The sequence below is a fragment of the Vulpes vulpes genome, chromosome 9 (assembly GCF_048418805.1).
Source record: "Vulpes vulpes isolate BD-2025 chromosome 9, VulVul3, whole genome shotgun sequence".
NCBI lineage: Eukaryota > Metazoa > Chordata > Mammalia > Carnivora > Canidae > Vulpes > Vulpes vulpes.
The window spans coordinates 84,884,624-84,911,443 of record NC_132788.1 but is presented as its reverse complement, the minus strand read 5'-3'; the positions used below and the strand labels follow the sequence as shown (position 1 = coordinate 84,911,443).

General features: G+C 36.4%; 1 protein-coding gene and 1 pseudogene across 29 annotated transcripts in view; one reads left to right on the top strand and one right to left on the bottom strand.

Annotated features, from left to right (window-relative positions):
- CFAP20DC (CFAP20 domain containing) overlaps positions 1–26,820 on the bottom strand; it is a 239,958-nt gene that overhangs the window by 137,442 nt on the left and 75,696 nt on the right. For 23 of the 29 annotated variants that reach the window (XR_011994359.1, XR_011994362.1, XR_011994358.1 and 20 more), the window contains one exon: positions 16,055–16,169. Coding sequence is in view for 24 of the 29 variants with exons in the window: in XM_025985448.2 (XP_025841233.1) it covers positions 16,055–16,169 (115 nt within the window). In the remaining 5 variants the exon portion in view is untranslated. Of the gene's footprint in view, positions 1–16,054; positions 16,170–24,571; positions 24,642–26,820 lie in introns of all 29 variants that reach the window. The other 6 variants (XM_072720567.1, XM_072720569.1, XM_025985488.2 and 3 more) reach the window with 1 other exon arrangement.
- LOC112913290 (GTP:AMP phosphotransferase AK3, mitochondrial pseudogene) lies at positions 7,461–8,286 on the top strand (annotated as a pseudogene).

Genomic DNA, 26,820 nt, shown 5'->3' with positions numbered 1-26,820 from the left:
TGCAGCTCCCTCCATCCTACAGGCAGCTTCCCTCTGCCTTTCTGACCTTCCTAAACTTTTAGCTGCAGCTTTGTCTCTGGATTTAGTTGTGGAGTTTTGTTCTTCCATTCTTCAGATGGCTTTCCAGTTTCCATACAAGTCAGATGTGGATGATATCTAGTTGAAAGTATGGGATGGGGTGAGCTCAGGGTCCTCCTGCTCCACCATCTTCCTAAGATCCCCCTCAAGCAAAAGCCTCAGTCTTTTATTTTACAATCACTCAACTAGTCCCATAAATATGTGGGAACTGATAACTTTTAGTGAATCCATCTCTTATGAGTACAGATGGGAGTTGTTCTGAGAAAGGGAATAACTTTCACAAATCTCCTTTGGCTAGAGGAAATAGAAATTATTTTTTGGTTTAACTGGTATTTATAAAGGTTCCACTTTTCATAATGTCCAACAAATAATCATTCATATAAATGCTGTGACATACTTTCTGAAGTTTCAGAAAAGAGTATGAACTCTCTACTCTCAAAATGCGGATTCCCTGAGTTACAGCTGATCTTTATAACATATTATTTTCATTATTCTTGGTGATCAACCATTCTTAAAATCCCTTTTTTGAGTTCTCTTGATCTCTAATCACTTTATTCCTACATGTAAATGTCTAAGAGGGAAGAACTCTTGATTTAAAATATTCCTAATTATGAATTATGTACTAGGAAGATAGTAATCTGACAGAGAAAAGACAGTTTTGTTTAGGTGTTGCCTGGATTAAAAAGAGAGTTTATGCTATTTAGTTCCAGCATGGAATTCTGCATAAAGAAACTAACCGGCAAAGGGTAACAGAATAATTTAAAGCATGAATTTCTAGTTTTTACTGATTCATGTTTTGGTCCTATGGCTTTATTATATTGGTAAAAGGCCAGCAGATGGTGTGAACACACACATAACACACACACACAACTCAAATGCATGCAATAACAAGTTCTTGGCCATCTAGCACTTTTTGATCTTCCTTGCCATTACTGCAGCAAAGATGTGACAATAACTGAATTCATTCTGCCAGTATAGAAAGAGCCTGAGTCACTGACAGTGCACAGCTCTAGCTAGTGAGTGTTGCCAGTGAGTGTTGCATTTCTAAAAGGAAATCACAAACAAGAAACCACAATTGCATAACCCAGCAATCCTAAAGTACATCTCTTCTCACAATTTTAGGAACTCATTCTGTTTTTGTGCTTCTAAAATGATGACAAAGAAAAAAAAGAAAATGATGACAAAGAATGGGGTTTTAGAGCCCCATTTTATTCTTGTGTCTTTTACAATAATTTTTCACATGTTAGCTTTACTATCTCAATAGAAAATCTGCTTACAATGACCTTATTCATCTCAATCCACCATCATATTGTTTATTAAATGATGTAAGCAGAGATCAAAATAGTAATTTTATATCTGAATGGTCAAGAGAAGCAATTACCTATTACTACCGTTTTACAAAGCAATTTCCTCAGGAAAAGCAAATCATGACAAGTCCCTACATGGAGAGAGAGGATATGAGGAGAGGTTAGGGCTACTAGTGCTACATGCAGCTCCTGGCTGAACCACAGACAGGCAAGTTCTGTATAAAGAATCATGATACCTATTTAGTAACTGGCCCCACCTCCCATCCCTACCTGCATTGAGCAAGCAGTTTCTTCCTTAAATAGCAGCCCATCTTCTCTTGCTAATTCTCATGTCACCTTTCACTGTGCTCTCTGAAATCCTTACTACTGAAAAGTACTTTCTTCCTTTGTATTTTTCTAAGGGTCCTACCTACCTTACTTTTACTGAAACTTGGATTTTCTCTGAAATATTACCTCCCCCTAAACTCTGGAATTGAAGTTCAGAAAGGTGGTTCATATGTGCTTCTACAGCCTCCAATTTTGAGGCCATGGGGTAAGGTGGCATTGGGAGCAGGCTTGCACTTCTATCTGGGAACCCTATCCTTTTTGAAACTGGAGGCATTGCATTGACAGGCTCTCCTGCCCTTTTAGCTTCACTGATCTTCAAATCACTCCCTGGTCACTTCTGCTTCTGCAGACACACCCTTGCCAGCCTATATACACATTCCTGAAAAACTACTGGCTGGAACCAGATTCATCTTACCTTCTAACATACCATCCAATACCCTACCATCCAATCCTTTCCTTCAAAAGCCTTCTGATTCACTCAGCAATCTACTCACATGGTCATATTCTTTTTAAAAAAAATTTTTTTTTAATTTATTTACTCACGAGAGACACACAGAGAGAGGCAGAGACACAGGCAGAGGGAGAAGCAGGCTCTGTGGGGAGCCCGATGTGGGACTTGATCTCAGGATCCTGGAATCATGACCTGAGCCAAAGACAGACGCCCAACCACTGAGCCACCCAGGTGCCCCACATGGTTACATTCTGACACTTAACTTCCTTTCTCTGAAACACTTAACTTTTAAAATTTGGAATTAGAAATTATTTTCTATTATCTAATTGTAGTATTTTATTCTTTAACCTGTCTGGAAATTCCCTCCAGTTAACCCTACTGGCAGCTGCTTTTAAATATATTCCTCCTAGGGATGCAAGAGCATGGGCTCTGGAGTCCATCTGCTTGGGTTTGGGTTCCAGCTCCACCATTTACCAGTTAGATAAGCTTTGAAGTTACTTAACCTCTCTGTGCTTCATTTTCCTCATTTGTAAGATGGTGGTAATAATAATAAATCATCTGAGTTGTTAGGATTAAATGTTTAAAAACATGTAAGCATTTATAATAGTACCTAACATATATGTGCTTGATATATGTTAACCACATCATCTTTTTGATTTTCACACCATGAAATGCACAGACCTTACAGGTACAGTTGGATGATTCTGACCATTTCATTCACCTGCATGCCACAGCCCATCAAAAGGTATAGGACATTTCGATCACCTCAGAAAGATCTTTTGTGCTGCTACTAGTCAGTCTTAGATTCACCCTTCTCAAGGGCAATCACTAATTTCTTTCATCTTAGATTAGTTTTGCCTGTTCTATTAATTTATATAAATGGAATCACAGTAAGTGGCTTCTTTCACTTGGCATACTACTTGAGGTTCATCCATGTTGTTGCATGGAACACAGTAGTCCATTCTTGTTTTGTTGAGTAGTACCCTACTCTGTGACTGTATCACAACTTAACTGTTCAATATTCTGTTGTAGGGCATATGGGTTATTTCAAGGTTTTCACTTTTATAAATCAAGCAGTTATGAAATTCCCATCCAACGTTTTTTTGTGTACATGTACTTACATTTCTGTGGATAAGACACCAAGGAGTGTAACTTTTGGATCAATGGGTAAATGTTTAACTTTATCAGAAACTTCCAAAGGTATTTCCAAAGTGGTTACGCTGGAAATTCTCTGTATGTGTTCAGAATGTATGATAATTGCTTTGTATCCCACCAACATTTAGTATTTCCTGTCTCTTTCATTTTTGCTATTATAGTGGGTGAAGTAGAAACAACTGTGTTTTTCATTTGAATTTCCCTGACTGATGTTATGGAGCTCTTCACATGCTTACTTGATTGTACAATCTTTGTGATGTGCTTGTTCAATTGTTTTTGCCTTAAAAAAAAGTTATTTTTTTTAATTATACGGGTGGAAAATAATTCTGAATATGTCTTTTGTAAAATATATATATTAGGAATATTTTCTTCCTGCTGTGGCTTGCTTGTTCATTTTCTTAAAAATGTCTTTTGATGAGTGGTTTTAATCTTTAAAAAAATTTTGAGAGAGAGTGCACATAAGCTAAGTAGGGGAGCAAGATGTAGAGAGAGAGGGAGAAGCAGACCCTCTGCTGAGCATCGAGCCCAACTCCGGGCTTGAACCCAAGACTCTGGGATCAAAACCTCAGTCGAAAGCAGACACCAAATGGACTGAGCCACCCAGGTGCCCTGAGTAGTTTTAAGTTTTGTTGAAGCCCATTTTGTCAACTTATTCTTTATTAGGGTTAATGTTTTCTGGGTCTTAAGAAATCTCTTAAACTTGTAGTTTTAGTATTTACATTTATGATTCATCTTTAATTTTTGTGAATGCTATGAAGTATAGGCTGATGTACACTAAGTTCTAGGCCTGAAAAAAGAAGCTTCTACCTTTACTGAATTGCTCTGGTGCTTTGGTTGAAGATCAACTGACTATACACATGTGTGTGTCCATTGATAAACTTTTTATTGATATCTATGCCAAGAACACATTGTCCTGATTACTGTAGCTTTATAACATGACTTGAAATCATGAGGCACAATTTTTACATTTTGAAAATTGTTTTGTATCCTAAGTCCTTTGAATTCCCATAAATATTTTAGAATTTGTTTATAAATTTTGCAAAAAATATTTTTTAAAAAAGCCTGCTGGAATTTTAATTGGGATTAGACCGAATATAGTTTCTAGATCCAAAAACAACATGTCTCCATTTATTTAGGTCTTCTTCAATTTCTCTCAGCAATGTTTTATAGTTTTCAGTGTAAAGGTCTAGCATGTTTTATTAAATTTATTCCTGAGTATTACATATTTTTGATGCTATTGTAAATATTTTTAAAATTAAAAATAGAATTGTTGAATTACCATACTGTACATCTAAAACTAATATAACACTCTATGTTAACTATACTGGAATTTAAAAAAAAAACTTAAAATACTTAAATTATCTTTGTGTATGGTGAAAGAGAGTGGTCTAGTTTCATTCTTCTGCATGTGGATGTCCAATTTTCCCAGCACCATTTATTGAAGAGACTGTCTTTTTTCCAGAGGATAGTCTTTCCTCCTTTGTCGAATTATTAGTTGACCATAAAGTTGAGGGTCCACTTCTGAATTCTCTATTCTGTTCCATTGATCTATGTGTCTGTTTTTGTGCCAGTACCACACTGTCTTGATGACCACAGCTTTGTAGCACATCCTGAAATCTGGCATTGTGATGCCCCCACTATGGTTTTCTTTTGTTTTAAAATTCCCCTGGCCATTCGGGGTCTTTTCTGATTCCACACAAATCTTAAAATAATTTGTTCCAACTCTCTGAAGAAAGTCCATGGTATTTTGATAGGGATTGCATTAAACGTGTAAATTGCCCTGGGTAACATTGACATTTTTACAATATTAATTCTGCCAATCCATGAGCATGGAATATTTTTCCATCTCTTTGTGTCTTCCTCAATTTCTTTCAGAAGTGTTCTATAGTTTTTAGGGTATAGATCCTTTACCTCTTTGGTTAGGTTTATTCCTAGGTATCTTATGCTTTTGGGTGCAATCGTAAGTGGGACTGACTCCTTAATTTCTCTTTCTTCAGTCTCATTGTTAGTGTATAGAAATGCCACTGACTTCTGGGCATTGATTTTGTATTCTGCCATACTGCCAAATTGCTGTATGAGTTCTAGCAATCTTGGGGTGGAGTCTTTTGGGTTTTCTATGTAGAGTATCATGCCATCGGCGAAGAGGGAGAGTTTGACTTCTTCTTTGCCCATTTGAATGCCTTTTATTTCTTTTTGTTGTCTGATTGCTGAGGCTAGGACTTCTAGTACTATGTTGAATAGCAGGGGTGAGAATGGACATCCCTGTCTTGTTCCTGATCTTAGGGGAAAGGCTCCCAGTGCTTCCTCATTGAGAATGGATGAAAGATCTTAACGTGAGACAAGATTCCATCAAAATCCTAGAGGAGAACACAGGCAACACCCTTTTTGAACTTGGCCAAAGTAACTTCTTGCAAGATTCATCCATAAAGGCAAGAGAAACAAAAGCAAAACTGAACTCTTGGGACTTCATCAAGATAAGAAGCTTTTGCACAGCAAAAGATACTGTCAACAAAACTCAAAGACAATCTACAGAATGGGAGAAGATATTTGCAAATGATGTACAGATAAAGGGCTAGTTTTCAAGATCTATAAAGAACTTATTAAACTCCGCAGCAAAGAAACAAGCAATCCAATCATGAAATGGGCAAAAGACATGAACAGAAATCTCACAGAGGAAGACATGGACATGGCCAACAAGCACATGAGAAAATGCTCCACATAACTTGTCATCAGGGAAATACAAATCAAAACCACAATGAGATACCACCTCACACCAGTGAGAACGGGGAAAATTAACAAGACAGGAACAACAAATGTTGGAGAGGATGTGAAGAAAGGGGAGCCCTCCTGCACTGTTGTTGGGAATGTGAACTGGTGCAGCCACTCTGGAAAACGGTGTGGAGGTTCCTCAAAGAGTTAAAAATAGATCTGCCCTACGATCCAGCAATTGCACTGCTGGAGATTTACCTCAAAGATACAGATGCAATGAAACGCCGGGACACCTGCACCCCGATATTTATAGCAGCAATGTCCACAATAGCCAAACTATGGAAGGAGCCTTGGTGTCCATCGAAAGATGAATGGATAAAGAAGATGTGGTTTATGTATACAATGGAATATTACTCAGCCATTAGAAATGACAAATACCCACCATTTGCTTCGACGTGGATGGAACTGGAGGGTATTATGCTGAGTGAAATAAGTCAATGGAGAAGGACAAACATTATATGGTCTCATTCATTTGGGGAATATAAAATATAGTGAAAGGGAATAACGGGGAAAGGAGAAAAAATGAGTGGGAAGTATCAGAAAGAGAGACAGAACATAAAGACTCCTAACTATGGGAAACGAACTAGGGGTGGTGGAAGGGGAGAAGGGTGGGGGGTGGGGGTGAATGGGTGATGGAAGGGGAAGTGGGCGGGGGGTGGGGGTGACTGGGTGGCGGGCACTGAGGTGGGCACTTGACAGGATGAGAGCACTAGGTGTTATTCTGTATGTTAGCAAATTGAACACCAATAAAAAATAAATTTATAAAAAATATAAAAAAAACACTTAAATTAAAAAAATAAAATTTCAATTGTTTATTACTATAAGTTTTTATAGAAATATAATTGACTTTGGTTATACCAATATTATATTCTGTGATCCTACAAAACTCACTTATTGTAGTAGGTTTTGTTTTTGTAGTTTTTGTAAATTCCTTAGAATAACTATTATGTTGTTTACAAAGAGAGAAAGTTTTCCTTCTTTTTTCCTAATATGTATGTGTTTTCTCTTTATTATCTTACTGCACTTTCTAGGACCTCCAATGCAATTCTGACTAGAAGTAGAGTGGATATCCTTGCCTTGTTCCCTATCGTAGGGGATAAGTAGGTAGTATTTCACCAGTAAGTGTGATGTAGTTGTAGGTTGTCTGTGTTTAAATAGAACTCCTTGGCGCAGCGCTGTCCGCCCGCCGCCTCGCACGGCGCAGCCCCGCGAGCGCGCAGCCAGGCCGGAGCCCCCGCGCGCGGCCCGGCTCCCTGCGGCTGCTGCGCGCCGTGATCCTGGGGGCGCCGGGCTCCGGCAAGGGCACCGGCAAGGGCACCGTGTCGTGGCGCATCACCAAGCACTTCGCGCTGAAGCACCTCTCCAGCGGAGACCTGCTCCGGGACAACGTGCTTCGGGGCACAGAAATTGGTGTGTTAGCCAAGACTTTCATTGACCAAGGGAAGCTTATCCCGGATGATGTCATGACTCGGCTGGCCCTTCATGAGCTGAAAAACCTCACCCAATATAGCTGGCTATTGGATGGTTTTCCAAGGACACTTCCACAGGCAGAAGCCCTGGACGGAGCTGATCAGATGACACAGTGATCAATCTGAACGTGCCCTTCGAAGTCATTAAGCAGCGTCTCACCGCGCGCTGGATTCATCCGGCCAGCGGCCGAGTCTACAACATCGAATTCAACCCTCCCAAAGCCGTGGGCATTGATGACCTGACAGGAGAGCCTCTCATTCAGCGGGATGATGACAAGCCAGAGACGGCTGTCAAGAGACTCAAGGCTTATGAAGTCCAAACACAGCCGGTCCTGGAATATTACCGGAAAAAGGGAGTATTGGAAACCTTCTCTGGAACAGAAACCAACAAGATCTGGCCCCATGTGTATGCTTTCCTACAAACAAAAGTTCCACAAATAAACCAGAAAGCATCAGTTACTCCATGAGGAAAAGTGTACATCACCAGTAAGATGAGCAGAGACTCCTCGCCTGTGCATTTAGAAGCTCCGTGTTCTGAGACTGCCATGTATGAATTCTTTGAAAATTATATTAGTTTCACTTCTACTGATTTCATTCTGGAAATTAAGAATGGGCCAAATGAGTCCGATACTAAGATTCATCTTTTTGTCTACCCAGGGTATCTTCTATGGGTATGTAATTTAAAAACATCAGATGTCCTAATTAAAAGAGCAATTGGTAGTAATATTAACTTTTGTTCAGAAGAGTAAGTAATGCGTGTGTTCTTATATTGATTAATCTAGCTAACAGCTTATCACTTACTAAATCTTTTCAAAGAACAAACTTTTGGTTTTACTGATTTTTTCCATTGTCAATTTTTTTTCATTGATATAGTCTCTTATTTCTTTCTCCATATGCTTCAGATGCATCTCACAAACTTTAGTATGCTTTGTTATCTTTTTTGAAGAATTTACTTATTTGAAAGAGAGAGAGAGAGAGAAAATGAGAAGAGGCAGAGGTAGAGAGAGAGGGAGAAGCAGACTCCCCACTGAGCAGAGCCCAACACAGGGCTTGATCCCAGGACCCTGGGATTATGATATGAGCCAAAGGCAGATGCTTAACTGACTGAGCCATCCAGATGCCACTTGGTATGCTTAATTTTCATTACCATTTGAAATTAAAGTAACAGTTAAAATTGTTTTCTAATATCTTGACTTTGATTTTTCTTTGACTTATAAGTTATTTGGAAGTATGTTGCTTTATTTCTAACTACTTGGGAATTGTCCAATTGTATTTTTGTTATTTATTTCTAATTTCACTCTCTTGTATTCACAGAACATACTTTGTAGAATTTCAATCTTTGTAAGTTTATTGAGATTAATACAGCCTAATATATCATATACCTTGGGTAAAACATTCATTGTGCACTTGAATATAGCATGTATTATGCAGTTATGAGATGGTATATTCTAAAAATGTCAAATAGAGCAGGTTGATTAATAGCATTTTTTAAGTTTACTGATTTTCTATCAATATCTAAGAGGAGAGTGTTGAAATCATCCAAAATTGTGAATTCATGTTTCTCTCTTTGGTTCTGTTAGCTTTTGCTTCATATATTTCCCAGCACTGTTATTGGGTGTGTACATATTTAGATTTTTCATATCTTCTACATGATTTATCAATGTTCTCTGGTGTATAATGTAATTTTTTCCTCTGGCTGCTTTTTAAGATTATCTCTTTATCACTGATTTTCAGCAATTTAGTTATGACATACTATGGCATGACTTTGTGGTTTTTTGCTTGTTTTTTAAATTATGATATATCATGGTGGGGTTTGGTGTGTTTTTTGAGAGATATTTAGCCTTTGATTGGTTGAGCTTATTGGATCTGTGGGTGTATTTTGAAAAATTTCAACCATCACTTCTATAAATTTTCTTGTGCTCAATCTCTCTTGGTTCTCCTACTATTACTCCAATTACGTACATATTAGACTGGGTGTTACTGTTTCTCAAGCCATTCAGACTGTACTCATCTTTTTTAGGCTCCCCCCCTCCTCTTTCTGTGCTTTTGTTGAAACAGTTTCTATATTCCTGACTTCAATTTTACTGATATTTCCAGTGTTTGACTTGGTGTTAAGTCCATCCAGTGAACCTCAGTGCCATTTTCTGTTTTTTTTTTTTTTTTTTTTAATTGATTTTATTCCTCAAGTATCTTTCCTATCTGTCCTCCTCTTCTACTTCTTTGCTATTACACTAATGCAGGTTTGTATGTCTCAACTGGTCTCTCTACCTCTCTCTGCAGTCTAATATACTTATTTTCTAGAATGCAGATATTATGAAACTTCTCCATGTTAAAAATTATTTAAAAAATTTCTAACGGACTAAATTCAAACTCCTCAACATGGCTTTCAAAGCCCTTCATGGTTCTGTCTAGCCTTTCTTTCCAGCGCTCTAACTCCATGCACTTGAATCAGTTAATGGATCAAATATGACATAAACTTTCATACTTTTGTGTGTATTTACAACTTAGCATAAATACCTCCACTGTAACAATCCTCAACTTGGCTTAAACAAGTCTGATATTTTCCTTTAACAGCATTTGGTTCCTAAGACTAGTTTGGTGTTCACCAGAGCACATTACCATTGTTTATGTGTTTGCCTTCTTTGCCATATTGTAATATCCTTGTTGTGTCATTCACCTTTGGATTCCTATCATTTGACATAGACCTTGGCCTATAGCAGGGGCTCAATAAATATTTGCCAGTTGAAATGAACTATAGGTTCAGAAGTTTATTGTGACACTATATTCTTAAATTAATAAATATGGATTTATGTCAAAAGAAAATAGTAAAATAATAATATCAACTAACATTAACTGAGCACTTACTAAGAGCCTGGCACTGTTCTGGGTAATAACTCTTTCAATCCTCATAAGTCCTCTAGGAAGCAGTTTCTCTTATTGTCACCACCTAACTGATGAGGAAATGAAGCAGAGATATTAATGGACTTGGCTAAGGGCCCAGACAGGAAATGACAACCAGAATCTGAACCCCTACAATCTGGCTCTAGATGCCACACTTCAACTCTAGCAACATCCTTCTGCCTGTTCATGTGATTTAAAAATGGGGTAATCATCTGTTTTCCAGAACAAACTTATTTTTGTGTAGTTGTTCCTACTTCACATAACCATTGAGGGCCTCCAGAGGGAGGAAAGGAAAGGCTCTTTTCGCCCAAATTTATTAAATATCTGTATTAGACTGACAGGTGAGTAGAGAGAGAAAAATAGATATTTTTTAAATGATATTCTCATGGAGGAGATGAAAACATTTACAAACCTTCATATAAGTACCATAAGATATAGTAGATTCTAGGTTAGAATGATTTCATTAAGAGATATTCTCTAGCATTTTAAATATATACCTAAATGATTTTGGTCTAAATAAAACTGCCTTCTCCATTCCCTTCTCATTCAATGACACTCAAAAAATTAAATACTATTAAAAATAAAAAATTTCTAAATCATTGACTTTATGGGGAAAATGATCTTTGAGGGGAAAATTTAAAAACATCATACCACAGGGGATCCCTGGGTGGCTCAGTGGTTTAGAGTCTGCCTTCGGCCCAGAGTGTGATCCTGGGGTCCTGGGATCGAGTCCCACATCAGGTTTCCTGCATGGAGCCTGCTTCTCCCTCTGCCTGTGTCTCTCTGCCTCTCTCTCTCTCTGGGTCTCTTGTGAATAAATAAATAAAATTAAAAAAAAAAACCATTATACCACACTTTCAGTTTTTTTTTTTTTTTTTTAAAGATTTTATTTATTTATTGAGGCACACACAGAGAGAGAAGCAGGCTCCATGCAGAGAGCCTGATGTGGGACTCGATCCCAGGTCTTCAGGATCACGCCGCGGGGTGCAGGCGGCGCTAAACCGCTGCGCCACCGGGGCTGCCCCACACTTTCAGTTTGTAATAAAAACTGTAACATCAGAGTTGTGGTTCAAAAAAGTACAACTCCTAAAGAGTAATTTTATTCATTTAAATGACAAACACTGGTAAAAAAAAAAAAATAAATAAATGACAAACACTGGGTATTTGAATGGTAAAGGTTACTAAAAGATTTTGGCATTATAATTTATTGTACCACATCATTATATCTCCAATGGATGATTCATTCTCAGTGACATTTCATACCTGAACTTCCTATTCAAATACAATTAAATTTACTGTACATTAATATATATGTTGGTAGTGAGACATTGATGTTCATCTGATACTATCACCAATTAATTGAAATTATGTTGAAGAACAAGTAAGATTGATTTCAGTGAGTCTTGACTAAGTGGCTACCTCCATTGTTTAATCTGATGGTTATTAATTTTTCAAACTGTTCTTGACATTGAAATCCCAAGTTAGAAGTATAAACTGTCAAAGTCTTAAAGTGAATCCTTCGAAATTAAAAGTAAAACGAAAAACAAAATTTTTTATTTGAAAGGTTGAACATTTAATGAACAGTAAGTGACCTACACGTAAATATTCATTTTGATGTGGCTATAAGAATATTTATTTGCTGCCTTTGGCTATGTAAAGATTTTAGCTAAAGAACCAAGGCAAAGTGGACCATTTGATAATTATCCTCTAAATTGGGGTTGCAGACTTTATGCCTAGAACTCTATGCCTAGGCAGATAACTGAATGCAGCAGGAAGGGTCTGAGAGCACCTGCATTCCTTATAAGTGGAGAGGACTAAACGCCACAGCAGAGCTTAAAGTTCTGTTAAAAAGTGTACAGTCGCCACTCAGCTCTAACTGCTCACTACACAAAAAATAGAATGGATAACTCCTGGTTTGTAAATGTTAGCTGAAGAGCTATTAAAACACAGTATTTCAAAGTTTACCACCAAAATATCTACAATTCCTAAAAAGTAGAAGTGAACAAAGTTTTACCAAAAAAGCAGAGAACTAGACCAACACCACACTAATACCAAGTAGGGCCTGAGGGATGGCATTTTGAATGGGTGGAGTGTTCTCTCTTGCCTTGCTTCTCTCTATAGGAGGTTCCCCTAAAACATGGCTCAGCTGTAATTTGATAAGGCCTCAATGGGAACAGACTATATTAGCAGTAGAAATGAAAGACCCGCTGCTGCTGTAGCATCTCTTTAATTGGGAGGAAACTGAAGGGAAATAAGTACAAGTTTTAGAACTGAATTTCTTAACATCTGCTTGAATAGTACAGAATATTTCTAGAATCATTAGGCACATTTATAAAGGTCCATCACAAACTCATTTATTTTATTTCCCACATTGGGAGGCACACAGTAAGACTTGTCTATTTGTTCAAGAAATATTTATTGAGCACTTACTATGTGCCATGTTCTTAATGTGCCTCAAGATAAAAGTCAAAACATGCTTGTAGTCTAAATGCAGGGAGACAGACGAGCAAATATGATTCAAGTGCAGGGTGAAGAAGTGTTATGAGGATTATAAAATTGTAAATAGCAATGGTGAACAATACCCAGAATATGTAATCCACAGAGGGGAAATCATTAAGGGCTTCCAGAAAGAAATAGTAATTAAAGAGAAAACTGGATCTATAATCTTTATCTAGTGCTTTAGACTGTGCCAGGCATTGTTATAAAAGCCTTATGTTTATTTACTTGTGGAAATTTTCATAACAACCTTAATAGGAAATATATCTCATATTACCTGCATTTTATAGATGAGGCAAATGAACACAGGAACTGACACAGGTCAAATAACTACTAAGTATCAGAATTTAGATACCATGTTCTCAACCCCTACATATTATTTATATGTTTATATTTAACAAAATATAGGTTAGAACATATTACAAGTAGGCATGTCTTGGTGATTTCACTGGTATGGGGAATACTACAGAAAACAAAATACCTTATTTTTGCTTATTGCTTAGGATTGTCTCAAATGTATGTGAGCAATTCTTTCTAGATTCAACCACACTCACAAAAAAGTTCTAGATGTTTTATGACTGATTTGACTTTTAAATTTTAGCATGAGCTTAAATTATCTGAAATAATGATTAGTTTGCTTTCTTCACACCAGCATTTTTAAAAACTACATATAACTATTCTCCATTGAGTCATCTGACTGGAGGGTGAGAAGCTGAGGTAGATGAATTACGGAACACTGTCCCACAGGACCTATTTCACTTTTTTTAAAGCTTAAATAGTATATGTCTTATGTCATTAGATAGCTGGTGCCACTGGTACATATTCATCCAACTCATTATTAGAAAGGAAATATTGGTTAGTCAAATTCGCATTCTAGCTCATCAAGGTTTATTTGTAAAGAAAGATAATATTTTATTTTCAAATACTGTAATCCTACAAGTGTCATTAGATGAAAGGAATACTACTGTGGGGGTGTGGATGACAGCCATGTATAGAATGCTCAGTTCAGATTTTTACAAAATATACAGAACTTCAATTAGTTAACTGACAAAGGTGACTGAATTCAGAAAAGCAAGGTAATGACAGATTTTATTTATTAACCATACACAGAATACCGTATTGGTCTCATATATGATTTAATTCTTGGAAAAGACCTAACATTGAACTCTAAAAGATTTTAGATGAATAAGGAAATCAATACTTAAACATAGAAGGGTGAATGCATTTAATATTACCATAAATGAATTATGCACCACTATCATCCTATTACAGACTCCAATTCTGACTATAAATGTATAGTCAGACTATAGTCAGACTATAGTCATTGTAGCGAGTATTATGCTGCCTTTTTATGTTTTTATGTTAAGAGTTCTTTTATTTCTACTCCAAGAACTCCTTCTAACATTTATAGTAAGGCAGATTTAGTAGAAATGAATTCCCTCAGCTTTTGTTTGTTAGTCTTTATCCCTCCTTTATTTCTGAAAGACAGCCTTACCAGGCATAGTATTCTTGGTTGATTTTTAATTTTTTCCCAATCTTTAGAATATGTCATCGCATTCTCTTCTGGTCTGAAAAGTTTCTGTTGAGAAATCTGCCCATAGTTTTATGGGAGCTCCCTTGTATGTAACTTTTATCCTCTCTTTTCTCTTGTTTCTTTTAAAATTCTTTCTTTGACTTTTGACAATTTAATCATAATATGTGTAGTCCTGTTTGGGGTCCTTTGGGCCTCTTGGATCTGAATATCTACTTCTCTTCCCAGATTTGGGGAGTTTTTAGCCATTATCACTTTAAATACACTTTCTGTCCTTTTATCTTTCTCTTCTCCTTCTGGAATTCCCATAATGTGATATCATTTATGTTCCTTGTGTCTCATAATTCCCATTGGCTTCCTTCACTCTTTGTCATTCTTTTTCCTTTTTTTTACTCCCAAATGGATAATTTCAATTGTCTTCTAGGTCACTAATTCTTTTTTCTGCACAGCTGAATCTGCTTTCGAAGCTCTCCACTGAATTCTTCGTTCAGATTCTGTATTTTTCAGCTCTAGTATTCCTATTTATTTTTAATGGCTTCCATTCCTTTGTTAAACATCTTGTGCCATTCATGGTCTGTTTTCCTAAATTCACTTAGTTGTCTGTATGTTCGTGTACGTCACTAAACTGTAAGAAGACTATTCTGAATTCTTTGTCTGACAGGTCACAGATCTCCATGTCTTCTGGATCAGTTACTAAAGCTTTATTAGTTTCCTCTGGTGGTATCATACTTACCTGACTTTTCATGATACTTCCTTATACTGGTGTCTGTGCATTTGAGTAAGTGGTTAAAGGTTTCCTTTGAAATAAATGTATTTAAGCCCCAAGAAGTGAGTTGATTTAAAAGGAACATATCAAGCATATATTAGAACAGGTAATACCCAAGCATGGTAACGTCATGAGAGTAGTAATAAAGTAACTGAAGTTTGAGAAAGACTAGTTAGTCATCCAGTCCCAAACTTCTTGGCCTGTAGCTTATTGTTTATCTACTCATACCTTACTGCTGCTTTAGGTCTTAGGGGTTATACAATAGGCATAAAACCTCCCTACCGACACCTTACTGTTGCAGGACTACTGTTTCCTTAAGGTTATTAAAAAAAAACAACAAAACTAGTAACAATGATTAATCATTCGTTGTTCCCCAAATATGTACCAATTTCCAGCCTTCATGCTTGTTCATGCTTCCTTCTGCTTAGAATGCTTGGCTTCCCATTTCTGCTTATTGAAATCTTACAGTCTTTTAAAGGCCCAACTAAATGTAGTCTTCTTCATGCAGCCTTTCCTCATCCTGTAGCCAAATGGATTTCTTTCCTGTTCATAGTACCAAGAGACCATCTCTTTCTACTGTGCTTCCCACCACAGTTTTGGTGATATTCTAGATGTTCAAATAATTATATTCTTCCACCCAGTGGGTTTTAAGCTCTTTCATGAGAGAGAAAGGAAGAGCATGAATTCTATTCATTTTTATATGACCATAGTACTTAACAAAGTGCTATATACACAGAGTAGGCCCATAATTAATATTTGCTGAATTGAACTTAATATTTTAAGCAATATGCCTGTGACACTTACAATTTTGCGCTTGATCATGAAGAGTGGGATTTTTGCATGAAGAGGAGTTGAGGACAGTTCCTTATGGACCGTTGATAAATACAATCTTCTTTTAATGTTCCCTAAATCAGTAATTCTGAAAAAAGAAAGAAGAGAGAAAGATTCCCATCAATATAACTACTACTTCGGATAATCATCAAAATGATATAATTTATCATATAGGCCTGTGCAACAGGGAGATCAAACACAGAATTTAAGAATTGCTTTTTTTTTCTTTCAAGAGGTAATAAATTTCTTCCTTCAATTTAAAGTGCTCACAAGCCTGAATGTATAAATTCAGTTAATATGCTAATTTATTTCAGTACCTTACACTAGATTTCTACAGTCTTCTAGCCTATGAAAAAATTCAATTTGTATGAACTGAGAAACTGCTAGCCTTTAATAATCAAGCTTGTTCCAGCCCCTTAAGCTTGTGTTATCTTGGGACATACTGTCACCTACTAAATAGGAAAACATTATGGGTTTCTTTCCCTAAAAATGCACCTGTCATTTTATATAGGCTCTTAGTCTGCTTAGAGACAGACACAAAACACTGACTGTCGGTTTCACTTCCTAAGCACATATCTTCAAACCAGAATTATAATACACAAGTTTATTGCTCACTATTCAGGTCAAGCCACAGTGATACCAAGGACATCGAATTTGAACATCTTTAATAGATTTAGACCACAGCCATGATCACAAAGATTAGGTTTGCTTCAAATTGATAGAGGCTCATTTTTATGTTCTGCTTCCTTTAGGTCTCAGAGGTAACACAGCAGGCTTAAAATCTCTAAACCTGTCTCAGACTGCTATATGGTAGAGTTGATACTTATTAAAAGACTGTCTTTTTATCAGAGAATAGTGATGGCTCCCTCATTTTTAGCAACTTTATCTAGATGTACAAACTGCTAATTTTCTACAATTAGTAATCCCCCAAGGTGACAACATTTCATTCAAATGAACTGCTACCAATATTTATAGTGTAATTAACTATTTTAAAAGTCAACATAAGCTTTTTCTGTAGCTCTTTCTTATCTCCCCTTGCAGTATACTCTTCTCATTATTTCTTCCCTCTAAAATACATATTCTGTAGAAAAAAACTATTACTGAACAATGTTACAAATAGGTACAGTATAAAATAGATGGGATGATTTTAGAGTATGCCCCAGACCTAAAAATTCTACCCTATCTGCACTATAAAGTACCATGAATTTATTTAAAAAGCAATAAATCCTTTCAATATATAGTCAGAGGTAAGGTTAAGATGCAAAAGTGTGAAGTCTACTATAATTTTATATTTAGATGTGTAAGTAAATGTAGTATAATTTTTGCTCCTAGGCAGTGTCTTCAAGTGGAATGAACACATGGGGAGGTGGGGTGGTACACAAGAATCCACTGAAATACAGAAAGAAAATGTTAGAACTATCTTTCATCCTATCCTTTTAAAATGTCGTTTTTGGGCATGTTTCATTATACAGCAGTACCGCAACATATTCCTGTTTTTGAAATAAATAAATGTACCTATGTGGTTAATGTGCTCAAATATTTTACGAATAGGGTACAGGATCAAATATATTTGGATAGCACTGTCATGTTATTACATCTCTTGTGTGAGAAGCTCTAATTAGGGAGTAGAAGGAAAGACTATATAGGGATTTTGGAAAAGGAAAGGGAAGAAAAAATTCCCTTGCATCATACAAAAAGTTTGGTTGCATCAACCAAAAACCCATTTCAGACACTGTTTTATTAAAGGTTTGCTTTGCTTATAAAGCTAAGACTATGTTATTTTTATTTGAATTGGTATGGATCAAACTCCTAACAGGAATTTGAGGTCTACTCAGAGGGAGTATGAGTAGACGGCCACGTTATCAACATATAAAATGACAGGAACATTCATTCATTCAGATGTTCAACAAATATTGAGCCAGGAAATATCCTGAGAATACATTGGGGGAACACTATGGTGAAAAAAGCAACATATAAAAGGAGAAAGAGACAAAATAAATGTAAATTATCTTAAATCCCATGAAGATGACAAGTAGGAGACTGAACTAGAAAACATGAAGAAATGACTATTTGGACAGTAAACCCAGCAGGGTTAGGTAGGACTTAGTTGGCAAAAAAGGGATCCCTGGGTGGCGCAGCGGTTTAGCGCCTGCCTTTGGCCCGGGGCGCGATCCTGGAGACCTGGGATCGAATCCCATGTCGGGCTCCTGGTGCATGAAGCCTGCTTCTCCCTCTGCCTGTGTCTCTCTCTGCCTCTCTCTCTCTCTCTGTGACTATCATAAATAAATAAAAATTTAAAAAATTAAAAAAAAATGAAATGGTGTAGCTTATACTCTTTTGTGACTGGCTTTTTTCACTTAGCACATTTTTGAGATTCATCCATGCTGTAGCATGCACCAATAGTTCCTGTCTTTAATTGCTGAGTCTTGTATGGCTAGATAATTTATCCATCCATTCTGTTGTTGATGGGCATTTGTTTCCGGTATTGGTTTCTTACAAAAAAAAAATCTGTGTGAATATGCTCAGAGTGTTTTTGTGAACAAGTATTTTCATTCTCAAGTAGGAATAATCAGGAAATAATCGCCCCCCCCCAAAAAAGGAAATAATTCCCCAAAGTGGTTGCAGTGGTTCCATACTCTCACCAACTCTTGGTACTATCAGACTTTAAGCATTTTTTGGAGGGCGGGGGGGGGGGGGGAGAGAGAGAGAGAGAGAGAGAATGTGTGAGTGCACATGTGGGGGTAGGGGGAAAGGGAAACGAAGAGAGAGAATCCCAAGCAGACTCCACACTGAATATTAAGCCCTATGCAGGGCTTTATCTCATAATCCTGAGATCATGACCTGAGTCAAAACCGAGTCTGATACTTAACTGATCCAGACACCTCAACACATCAGAACTTAGATGTAGCTAATTCTAGTTAGTATGAATGGATATCATTGTGACTCTATTTGCATTTGTCTTAGGAATAATGACACTGGCCACTTTTACATGTATTTACTGGTGTTTCTTGTGAAATGTCTGTTAAGTCAGTTGCTCAATATTTATTGGGCTGTTTTCTTACTATAATTCTATGAGTTCTCTATATATATTTTTGGATATATGTCCTTTGTCAGATACATGCATTGTGATTATTCTTGCCTATTATCATAATGGTACCTTTTGTTAACTATTTGGAAATAATTTCTCACAGAAAAAGTATCAAGAATAGTGTACAGAAACTCATATACACTTATCTAATAAGCTTAATGACACCTTTCATTTAGCAGGAGTTTTAAATTTAAGTCCAGTTTACCAATATTTATAATAGGGCTTTTTATGTCTTAAAAAAATCCCTGCCTAGCCCAAAGCTGCAAAGAAAGTACTTTCCTACATTTTCTTCTAGATCTTTTAGTTTTTACATTCTATGATTCATGCAAGATTAATTTCAGTGTATTGTGTGAGGTAGTGGGTGTGGTTCTTTCGGTACTTTTATCCAGTTGTCCCAGCACTATATGTTAAAGACTCTCCAAATTGACATGCCGATACTTTGCTGAGAATCAATTTAATATATGTATGTGAGTGTGGATCTATTTCTGGGCTTTCTATTGATCTATTTGTTTCATTTATCCATTCTTTCACCAATGTCACACTGCCTTGGTCATTGTAGATTTGTAGTGGGTCTTGAAACTAGACAAAGAAACTCTTCATCTTTGTTTTGTTTGTTTTTCTGATCCGTTTTCCATATATTTTAGGATACACTATAATTTTCTATAAAAAAGTTGTTGAGAGTTTTGGATTGTGTTGAATCTACAGATCAATTTGGAAAGAACAATACTGAGTTACTCAATTCACTTACATGATACATCTGCATTTATTTAGGACTTGTTTAATTTCTTTCACAATGTCTTCTAGTTTTTATTTTAGAAAGCTTGCATATCTTTTGCTAAATTTACTTGTATTTTGTTTTTTAATATGATTAAAAATGAATTTTAAAAATTCACCAACCAAATGCTACTAGCATATGGAAATTCCACGGATTTTCGTATATAACTATTTCTGTGACCTTGCTTAATTCACACATTCATTTTAGTAGTTGTTTTGTATATTACTGAAGGATTTTATACATAAACAATTATGTCTTCAGTGAAAAGACTTTCACTTGTGCTTTTTTCAATCTTTATTCTTTCTTTCTTTCTTTCTTTTTCTTTTTTCTTTTCTTTCTTTTCTTTTCTTTTCTTTTTCTTTTCTTTTCTCCTCCCTCTCTCCCTCCCTCCCTCCCTTCCTTTCTTCCTTCCTTTCTCTCTCTCTCTCTCTTTCTTTCCAGTACTGTACTGGCTAACACATTCAGCATATACTAAATTGAAGTGATGAGCACAGAAAACACTGCCTTGTTCTTGATCATAGGGGGAAAATGCTCACTATGTTTCTATACATGTGATGTTAGATGTAGGTTCCTATATCAGATTTTGTATGTTCTATTTCTAGTGCTTTTGAATTTTTTCCCTTTAATTTTTGGTCATGAAAGGGTGTGGAATTTTGTCAATGCCTTTTTTTCTGCATTATTCAGATCCTATTATTTTTCTCCTTTATTCTGTCCATATTTTGAATTATACAGATTGATTTTCAAATGTGAAATCAACCTTGTACTCTTGATATAAGTTTCAATTATGCTAGTAGCATTTTGTTGAAGATTTTTACATATATTTTCAAGAGGGACATTGGATTGTAATTTTCTCATAATATCTATGTCAGGTTTTGATAACAATTAAGCTAATCTCACAAAGTGATTTGGGAAGTGTTTTCTTCTCTATTGTCTGAAAATTTGTTCAAAATGGTGTTAGTTTAATGTTGATAGAATTAACCTAAGTCTTAGGTTTTCTTTGTAGGAAGATTTTGGTTATACATTCAATTTAATAGATTAGTAGGCTATTCAGGTTTCTGATTTTTGTTGTTTTAGTTTTGATAAATTGTGATTTTTATTGCCATAAAATTGTTCATATTATTTCCTTTATTATCATCTTAACATTCGTAGGATCTGTAGTTGTATTCCCTCTCATTCCTGAGAGTTACATTGGTAACTTGTGATTTTTCTCTTTTTATTTTTTTTAATTTAATTTTTTTCAAAAATATTTTATTGATTTTATTTATTTATTCATGAGAGATGGGGTGGGGAGGTGGGGGCAGAGACACAGGCAGAGGGAGAAGCAGGCTCATACAGGGAGCCTGATGTGGGACTCAATCTCGGGACTCCAGGATCATGCCCTGGGCCGAAGGCAGGCACTAAACCACTGAGCCGTGCAGGGATCCCCTTCTCTTTTTATTAATCAATCTGCTTTGGTTTATTAAGTTTATCATTTTATTTTATTTTTTTTAAGTTTATCTTTTTAAAGAAACAACTCTTGGCTTTAGAAAGTTTCTCTATTCTAATCTCTGTTTATAAAAATTCTCTAATCAATATTATTGATTCTATTTTTATTTCTTTGCTTCTACTTACTTTGAGTTTAATTTGTTCTCCCCCCCTCCCCAGTTTATTAGGATGGAAAGTTAGACAATTAATTTTAAACTTTTCTTCTTTATCATAAATATTTAAAACACATAAGCTTTCCTATAAGCATTATGTTAGCTGCCTCCCACAAATTTTGGTATGTAGCATTATAATTTTATCAGTCTGAAATATTTTATTTCCCGTATGATTTCTTCTTTGAATCTTGGGTTATTTAGATGTGTGCTACTTAATTTCCAAACAGTACAGTCTTTTCTATATATTGCATTGTTATTGATTTTTAATTTCATTCCATTGTGGTCAGAGAACATACTTTGTACAATTTCCTTTTTAAAAAAATGTTATAAGACATTGTATGATTCAGCATATGGCTGGTGAATGGTCTACATGGATTTCCATTGCTTATTTTTAAAAAACTTCTAAGACGTTAAAAACCACTTTCCTCAAGTCTACTCAATATGGACCTATCATTTATTTATCTTTAGGGCATTCTTTCATATTTCTGGGCAATTCTGGCACCTAGATCACAATTTTCTGCCACCATTCTGGATAACTCTATCTACCCAGTGAGCAAAATTTAATTTAAACCTACACCTATTCCACTATGATAACCAACACATCTATTCCAACTTTAAGATCTTCAAATTTTCTTCCTGATTTCATTAATTCATATTCAACTAGCATTAAGTCAATGCCTTAACAGCACAATACAAGGTACTAGAGATATGGAAATAGCTGAGATGTAGAAATCATACTTCAAGTGTAGAGGAAAAATAACCTTTCTTAAGTAGCTGTTTTTAGTACATTTCATAGATATTATCTTATTAAGTCTCACAAAAATCCTTTATTGAAGGCAGTATATTCATTCTCCATTTTATAGAAGGTGAAACTAGAATCCAGAAACTAAGGAAGCTACTAGTCTATGGAAATACAGCTAGTAAGTAGCACAGTGTTAAATAAAACTCGTCTCTTTAAAATCCACTGCCATTTCAGTGATATGATGGTATGGTCACTACCATAACAGGCTGAAGTTCTTTCATTTGTTTATGCTGCATGGCTGCTACTTGCCTCATGCTATGTTAGCACCTTGGTGTCCATCCTCACAGAACCACAGCTAAACACCTTCAATACAATTCTTGTTCATCTGATGAAAACCACGTACCCTTTCTCTTCTCCCCTTCTCTCGCTTTTAAAACCATCTCCTGCTCAATTCTGGATTCCAGTCTAGATCCAATTATCCAATAGGTCACAAACATGTGCCTTACAATCGTAACTCATGTAAAACCTCCTAAAATGATGATCCAAAGCCAGCAAAATGAGTGTACTCTGCTAGAATGTGGTAATTTATCTAAAGAAAAAAAAAATCTATCAAGCATCAGGTTTTTTTTTCCCTTGGCAAATAATCAGAACAAGTGACTTATATACTTTCATACCCCATGTATGCTTTCTCCAAAGGAAAGGTAGTAATATTATTAAATATTAATTACTTATTAAATATTTTCTATATGCCAATACTGTATTAAGTATTCTATATGCATTATATCACTTAATGTTCCCATAAACCCTATAAGATACCTACTATTATTATCTCTACTTAACAGATGAGGAAACTGAAGCTTTAGTTCCCAAAGCCACACATCTAGCAGAATCCAGATTCAAACTCAGATCTAAATGATTCTAATACTTAAATTATTTTTAAGATTTTATTTATTTATTTATTTATTAATGAGAGAGAGAGAGAAAGGGGAGGGGGGGCAAAGACACAGGCAGAGGGAGAAGCAGGCTCCATGCGGGGAGCCTGTTGTGGGACTAGATCCCAGGTCTCCAGGATCAGGCCCTGGGCCGAAGGTGGCGCTAAACTGCCGAGCCACCCGGGCTGTCCTAATACTTACATTCTTAATGACATGCTGACTTTCTTTTGGGCAGACAGTGCCTAAATACACATCCATAGTAGAATAATCTTTGCTCCTTGCAACAAAATATTTAATATCTGGTAGCTAAGACTCCTATCCTTCACTGTGTTTGGATGATCAGAGCCCATAGTTGCCTTTTTGTGTGTGTGAGTTAACAAACACATTCTGTTAACAAATTGTGTGTGTTTTTGTTAACACACACAATTCTTCCTTTAAAAATTTGTAAAAAACCCCAAAAACTAAAAACAAAAAACCCTCTGATTCAGGACCATTATTTAACAATGAAAAGGTCACAGGCTAATCCCACTTTCTGTTTTCCATGTTCTTGAAGGGCACTTCACTGTCCCACCATAGGCTTCATACACTTAAAATCTTCTCAGTTATTACTGAGGAACCCTGTGAATCACTGATGGCTCCCTATTTTAAACATTTAGGCTTCATTATTCCAATTAGCTGTCAGATCCTATCACAGTCACTTTTCTAGTAGTTTCTTATCGGTTTCTTCCTTGGTTTTCTATAACCACAATGCTTAGTCATTTGTTGCTTTGAATACACTAATCTCTGTGTCTCCACTCTTTTATCTCTCAGTCCATTCTTCATGTGGACCAGCCATGGGGACTGAATGTCACCCCTTAGTTCCCATTTCTTTGGCATCCTATAGCCTAAGGAATAAAGTCCAAGGTTCATTATCTTGTTACTCAAGGACCTCCAAAACCTGACCCTTAGCCACTACTCCATTATCACTTTACACCACATTCCTCAATGTACCCTCTACTCATGTCAGGCTTCATATAATAAGGAGTGCAAGACTGAAACTAGGGTGTTGCAGAGAGACCCAGTGAGATAATCAGCAGGGAGTGAAAATGCAGAATAAATGCAGGGTTAGTTTTGAGGAGTCTTAACATGAGATATCAAGAGCTTGAGGGGGGAGATATCAAGACTATATCTGACAAACACAAAAGGATGGAATTGAAGAGCAACATCTAAGTCCCTACCATATGATGCCAGAACCTCCACTCAATTTCACCAATGCTATCTCATTTATTCCTTGCAACAATCTTTTTTTGAAATAAAGGTTAATAATCACATCTTACCAATGTAGTGAGAGGCTCAAAGACATTAAGCCATTTGTTCATGGTCTCAGAGCTCGTATGTGGCAGCTATCTAAAAAAAGATAAAGCAAGAAGAATAAAAGGTACATTATTTATAAGCTATCTGACAATTCCAGAGGATGGAGGTGCACGGCTTAGTGTTTTTGAAAGGTTTCATGCTTACTAGGAAGGAAGGGGTGAGTAACTGGCCTACAATCTATTTAATCCCTTTACAAAAGGGCATTCATTTCAAGAGAAAAGTAACCAGTCAAGATCCTTGTAAACATGACGGACCTCTGACAAATATACTAGTGGTGTTGGTTAGAGGGAAAGTCCTTAATAGACTTTTTAAAGGATGTATCTGATCTCTCTAGATTGCTTATGGTTAACAAACTTGGAATCCATGCACTTATGGGGCATGGTTCCTTGGAAAATGTCATATAGGCTAAAAGTATCAGAATTCCTTTTGAGTGAGTGATACCCTCAAGTGTTGTTCTCTCAAGTATTGCTGAGAGAAGTAATCTGTTGAATTTGGGGAAAAGTGTATTGAGAACGAACTAGAGAGCTGCAATGGTTGTTCCAAATCTCTTTCTGCTTCACATGTGCATCAGTACTGGCTAAGATCTCTGATTCTTGGGAATCTATTTGACAGTTAAAGCCTTTGTGCTATCACTTTTTTTTTTTTTTTTTTTTTTTTGTGCTGTCATATACCTGGTTGTGCTGTAGAGTCTCTTTGGGAAGCACACCTTCAAAAGCGGAGGCTGAGAAAAGGACACAGGTGAAAGTGGTTTATAGGAGAGGTGATTCCACGACATAGGAATGAAGGAAGAGAGAGAATAAGACAGCAAAAGAGGAAAAGCCAAGATAAAAATGCACTGTTAACAACACTGCTTAGACCACCAGGGTTCCATTCCAACAGAACATCCAGGACCATGGAGATATGCACAGAACACCTCCCAGAATTGTCCACTTGAAGCATAGGAGATGGCAGCCTATATCCACTAACTCCTAACCCTCAATGGTTAAAGGTTGCCTCGGGGGGGCCTTACCACCCTAGTATTTCCAGGTTATGCTTGTCTGTGGGTAGAGCAGTAGGCTCCCACAGCATCAAAGAAGGTCCTGGATGGCACTGGATATGCAACACTATCCAAGCAAGCTTGCTCCAAAACCACCTACTGCTGTCTCAGCTGACACCAGAGGTGGACCGTGAGGAACACTGGAGTGGGCTGCCACAATGACAATACCAGCATGCTTGCTACTTAAACATACTCCATCCTTTTGTATTTTCATGCCTTTGTTTATGCGTTTCCCTTGGAAAGCCCCTTCTCTCACTCTGCCAACTGAAATTATATTCATCCATCACAGTTTGGGTTGAAATGCCACCTCCTCTTTGAAAAGATCTCAGATCTCCAAATTAAAAATAATTACATCTTTTTTTTGACTTACCACAGCATGTTTTTCAACCTCTATTACTGAATTTCTTTCATTCCCTTTTTGTGTTCTAGGTCAGTAACTATAGTCCATTTTATAGGCCTTAATCTGACGCAAATATGCAAATCTTTTTCTTTGTTTTCATGGGTGAATAACATGTGGTCCTATGTATTTCAGTTTTATCACTTGCTAGTAACATTCTAATTGAGTTTAAAAAGGTTACTAGAATTTGGTATTCCAAAGCCCATTTTAGAGTTTCAAGAAGTCTCTCATTCTAAATTCCACAAAGATATCTGATTGCCTTGAAATATTTGGTAATTTGTTAAAGTTCCCAGTATGCACATGAATAAACACAATGAAATTTCTGTAGTTTGGCGGAAGAGCAGTTTATTACAAATTGATCATCAGTGTTGTCTTGAGTTGACTGTAGTTTTTGAGTACTGCTACTTTTTTTTTAGTGATCAATTGTTATTATTTTAAAGATTGTTTATTTCACAGAGAGATAGAATGTGAGCAGAGAGGTGGCAGAGGGAGAGAGAGAATCTCAAGCAGACCACAATGAGTGCGAAGCCCCCGACATAGGGCTCAATTTCATGACCCTGAGATCATGACATGAATTGAAATCAAGAGTCAGACACTTAACTGTGTTCAAATTCTGGCTTCACTATTTCTTAGCTCTGTGACACTGGGAATATTATTTAAACTTTTTACCTTAGTTTATTAATAAAATGTGAAAAATAATAGTATTCATAGGATTGTTGTGAGGACTGCCTACATAAGTGAGTATAAGAAAAATGTTTAGAACAATGCCTGGCACACAG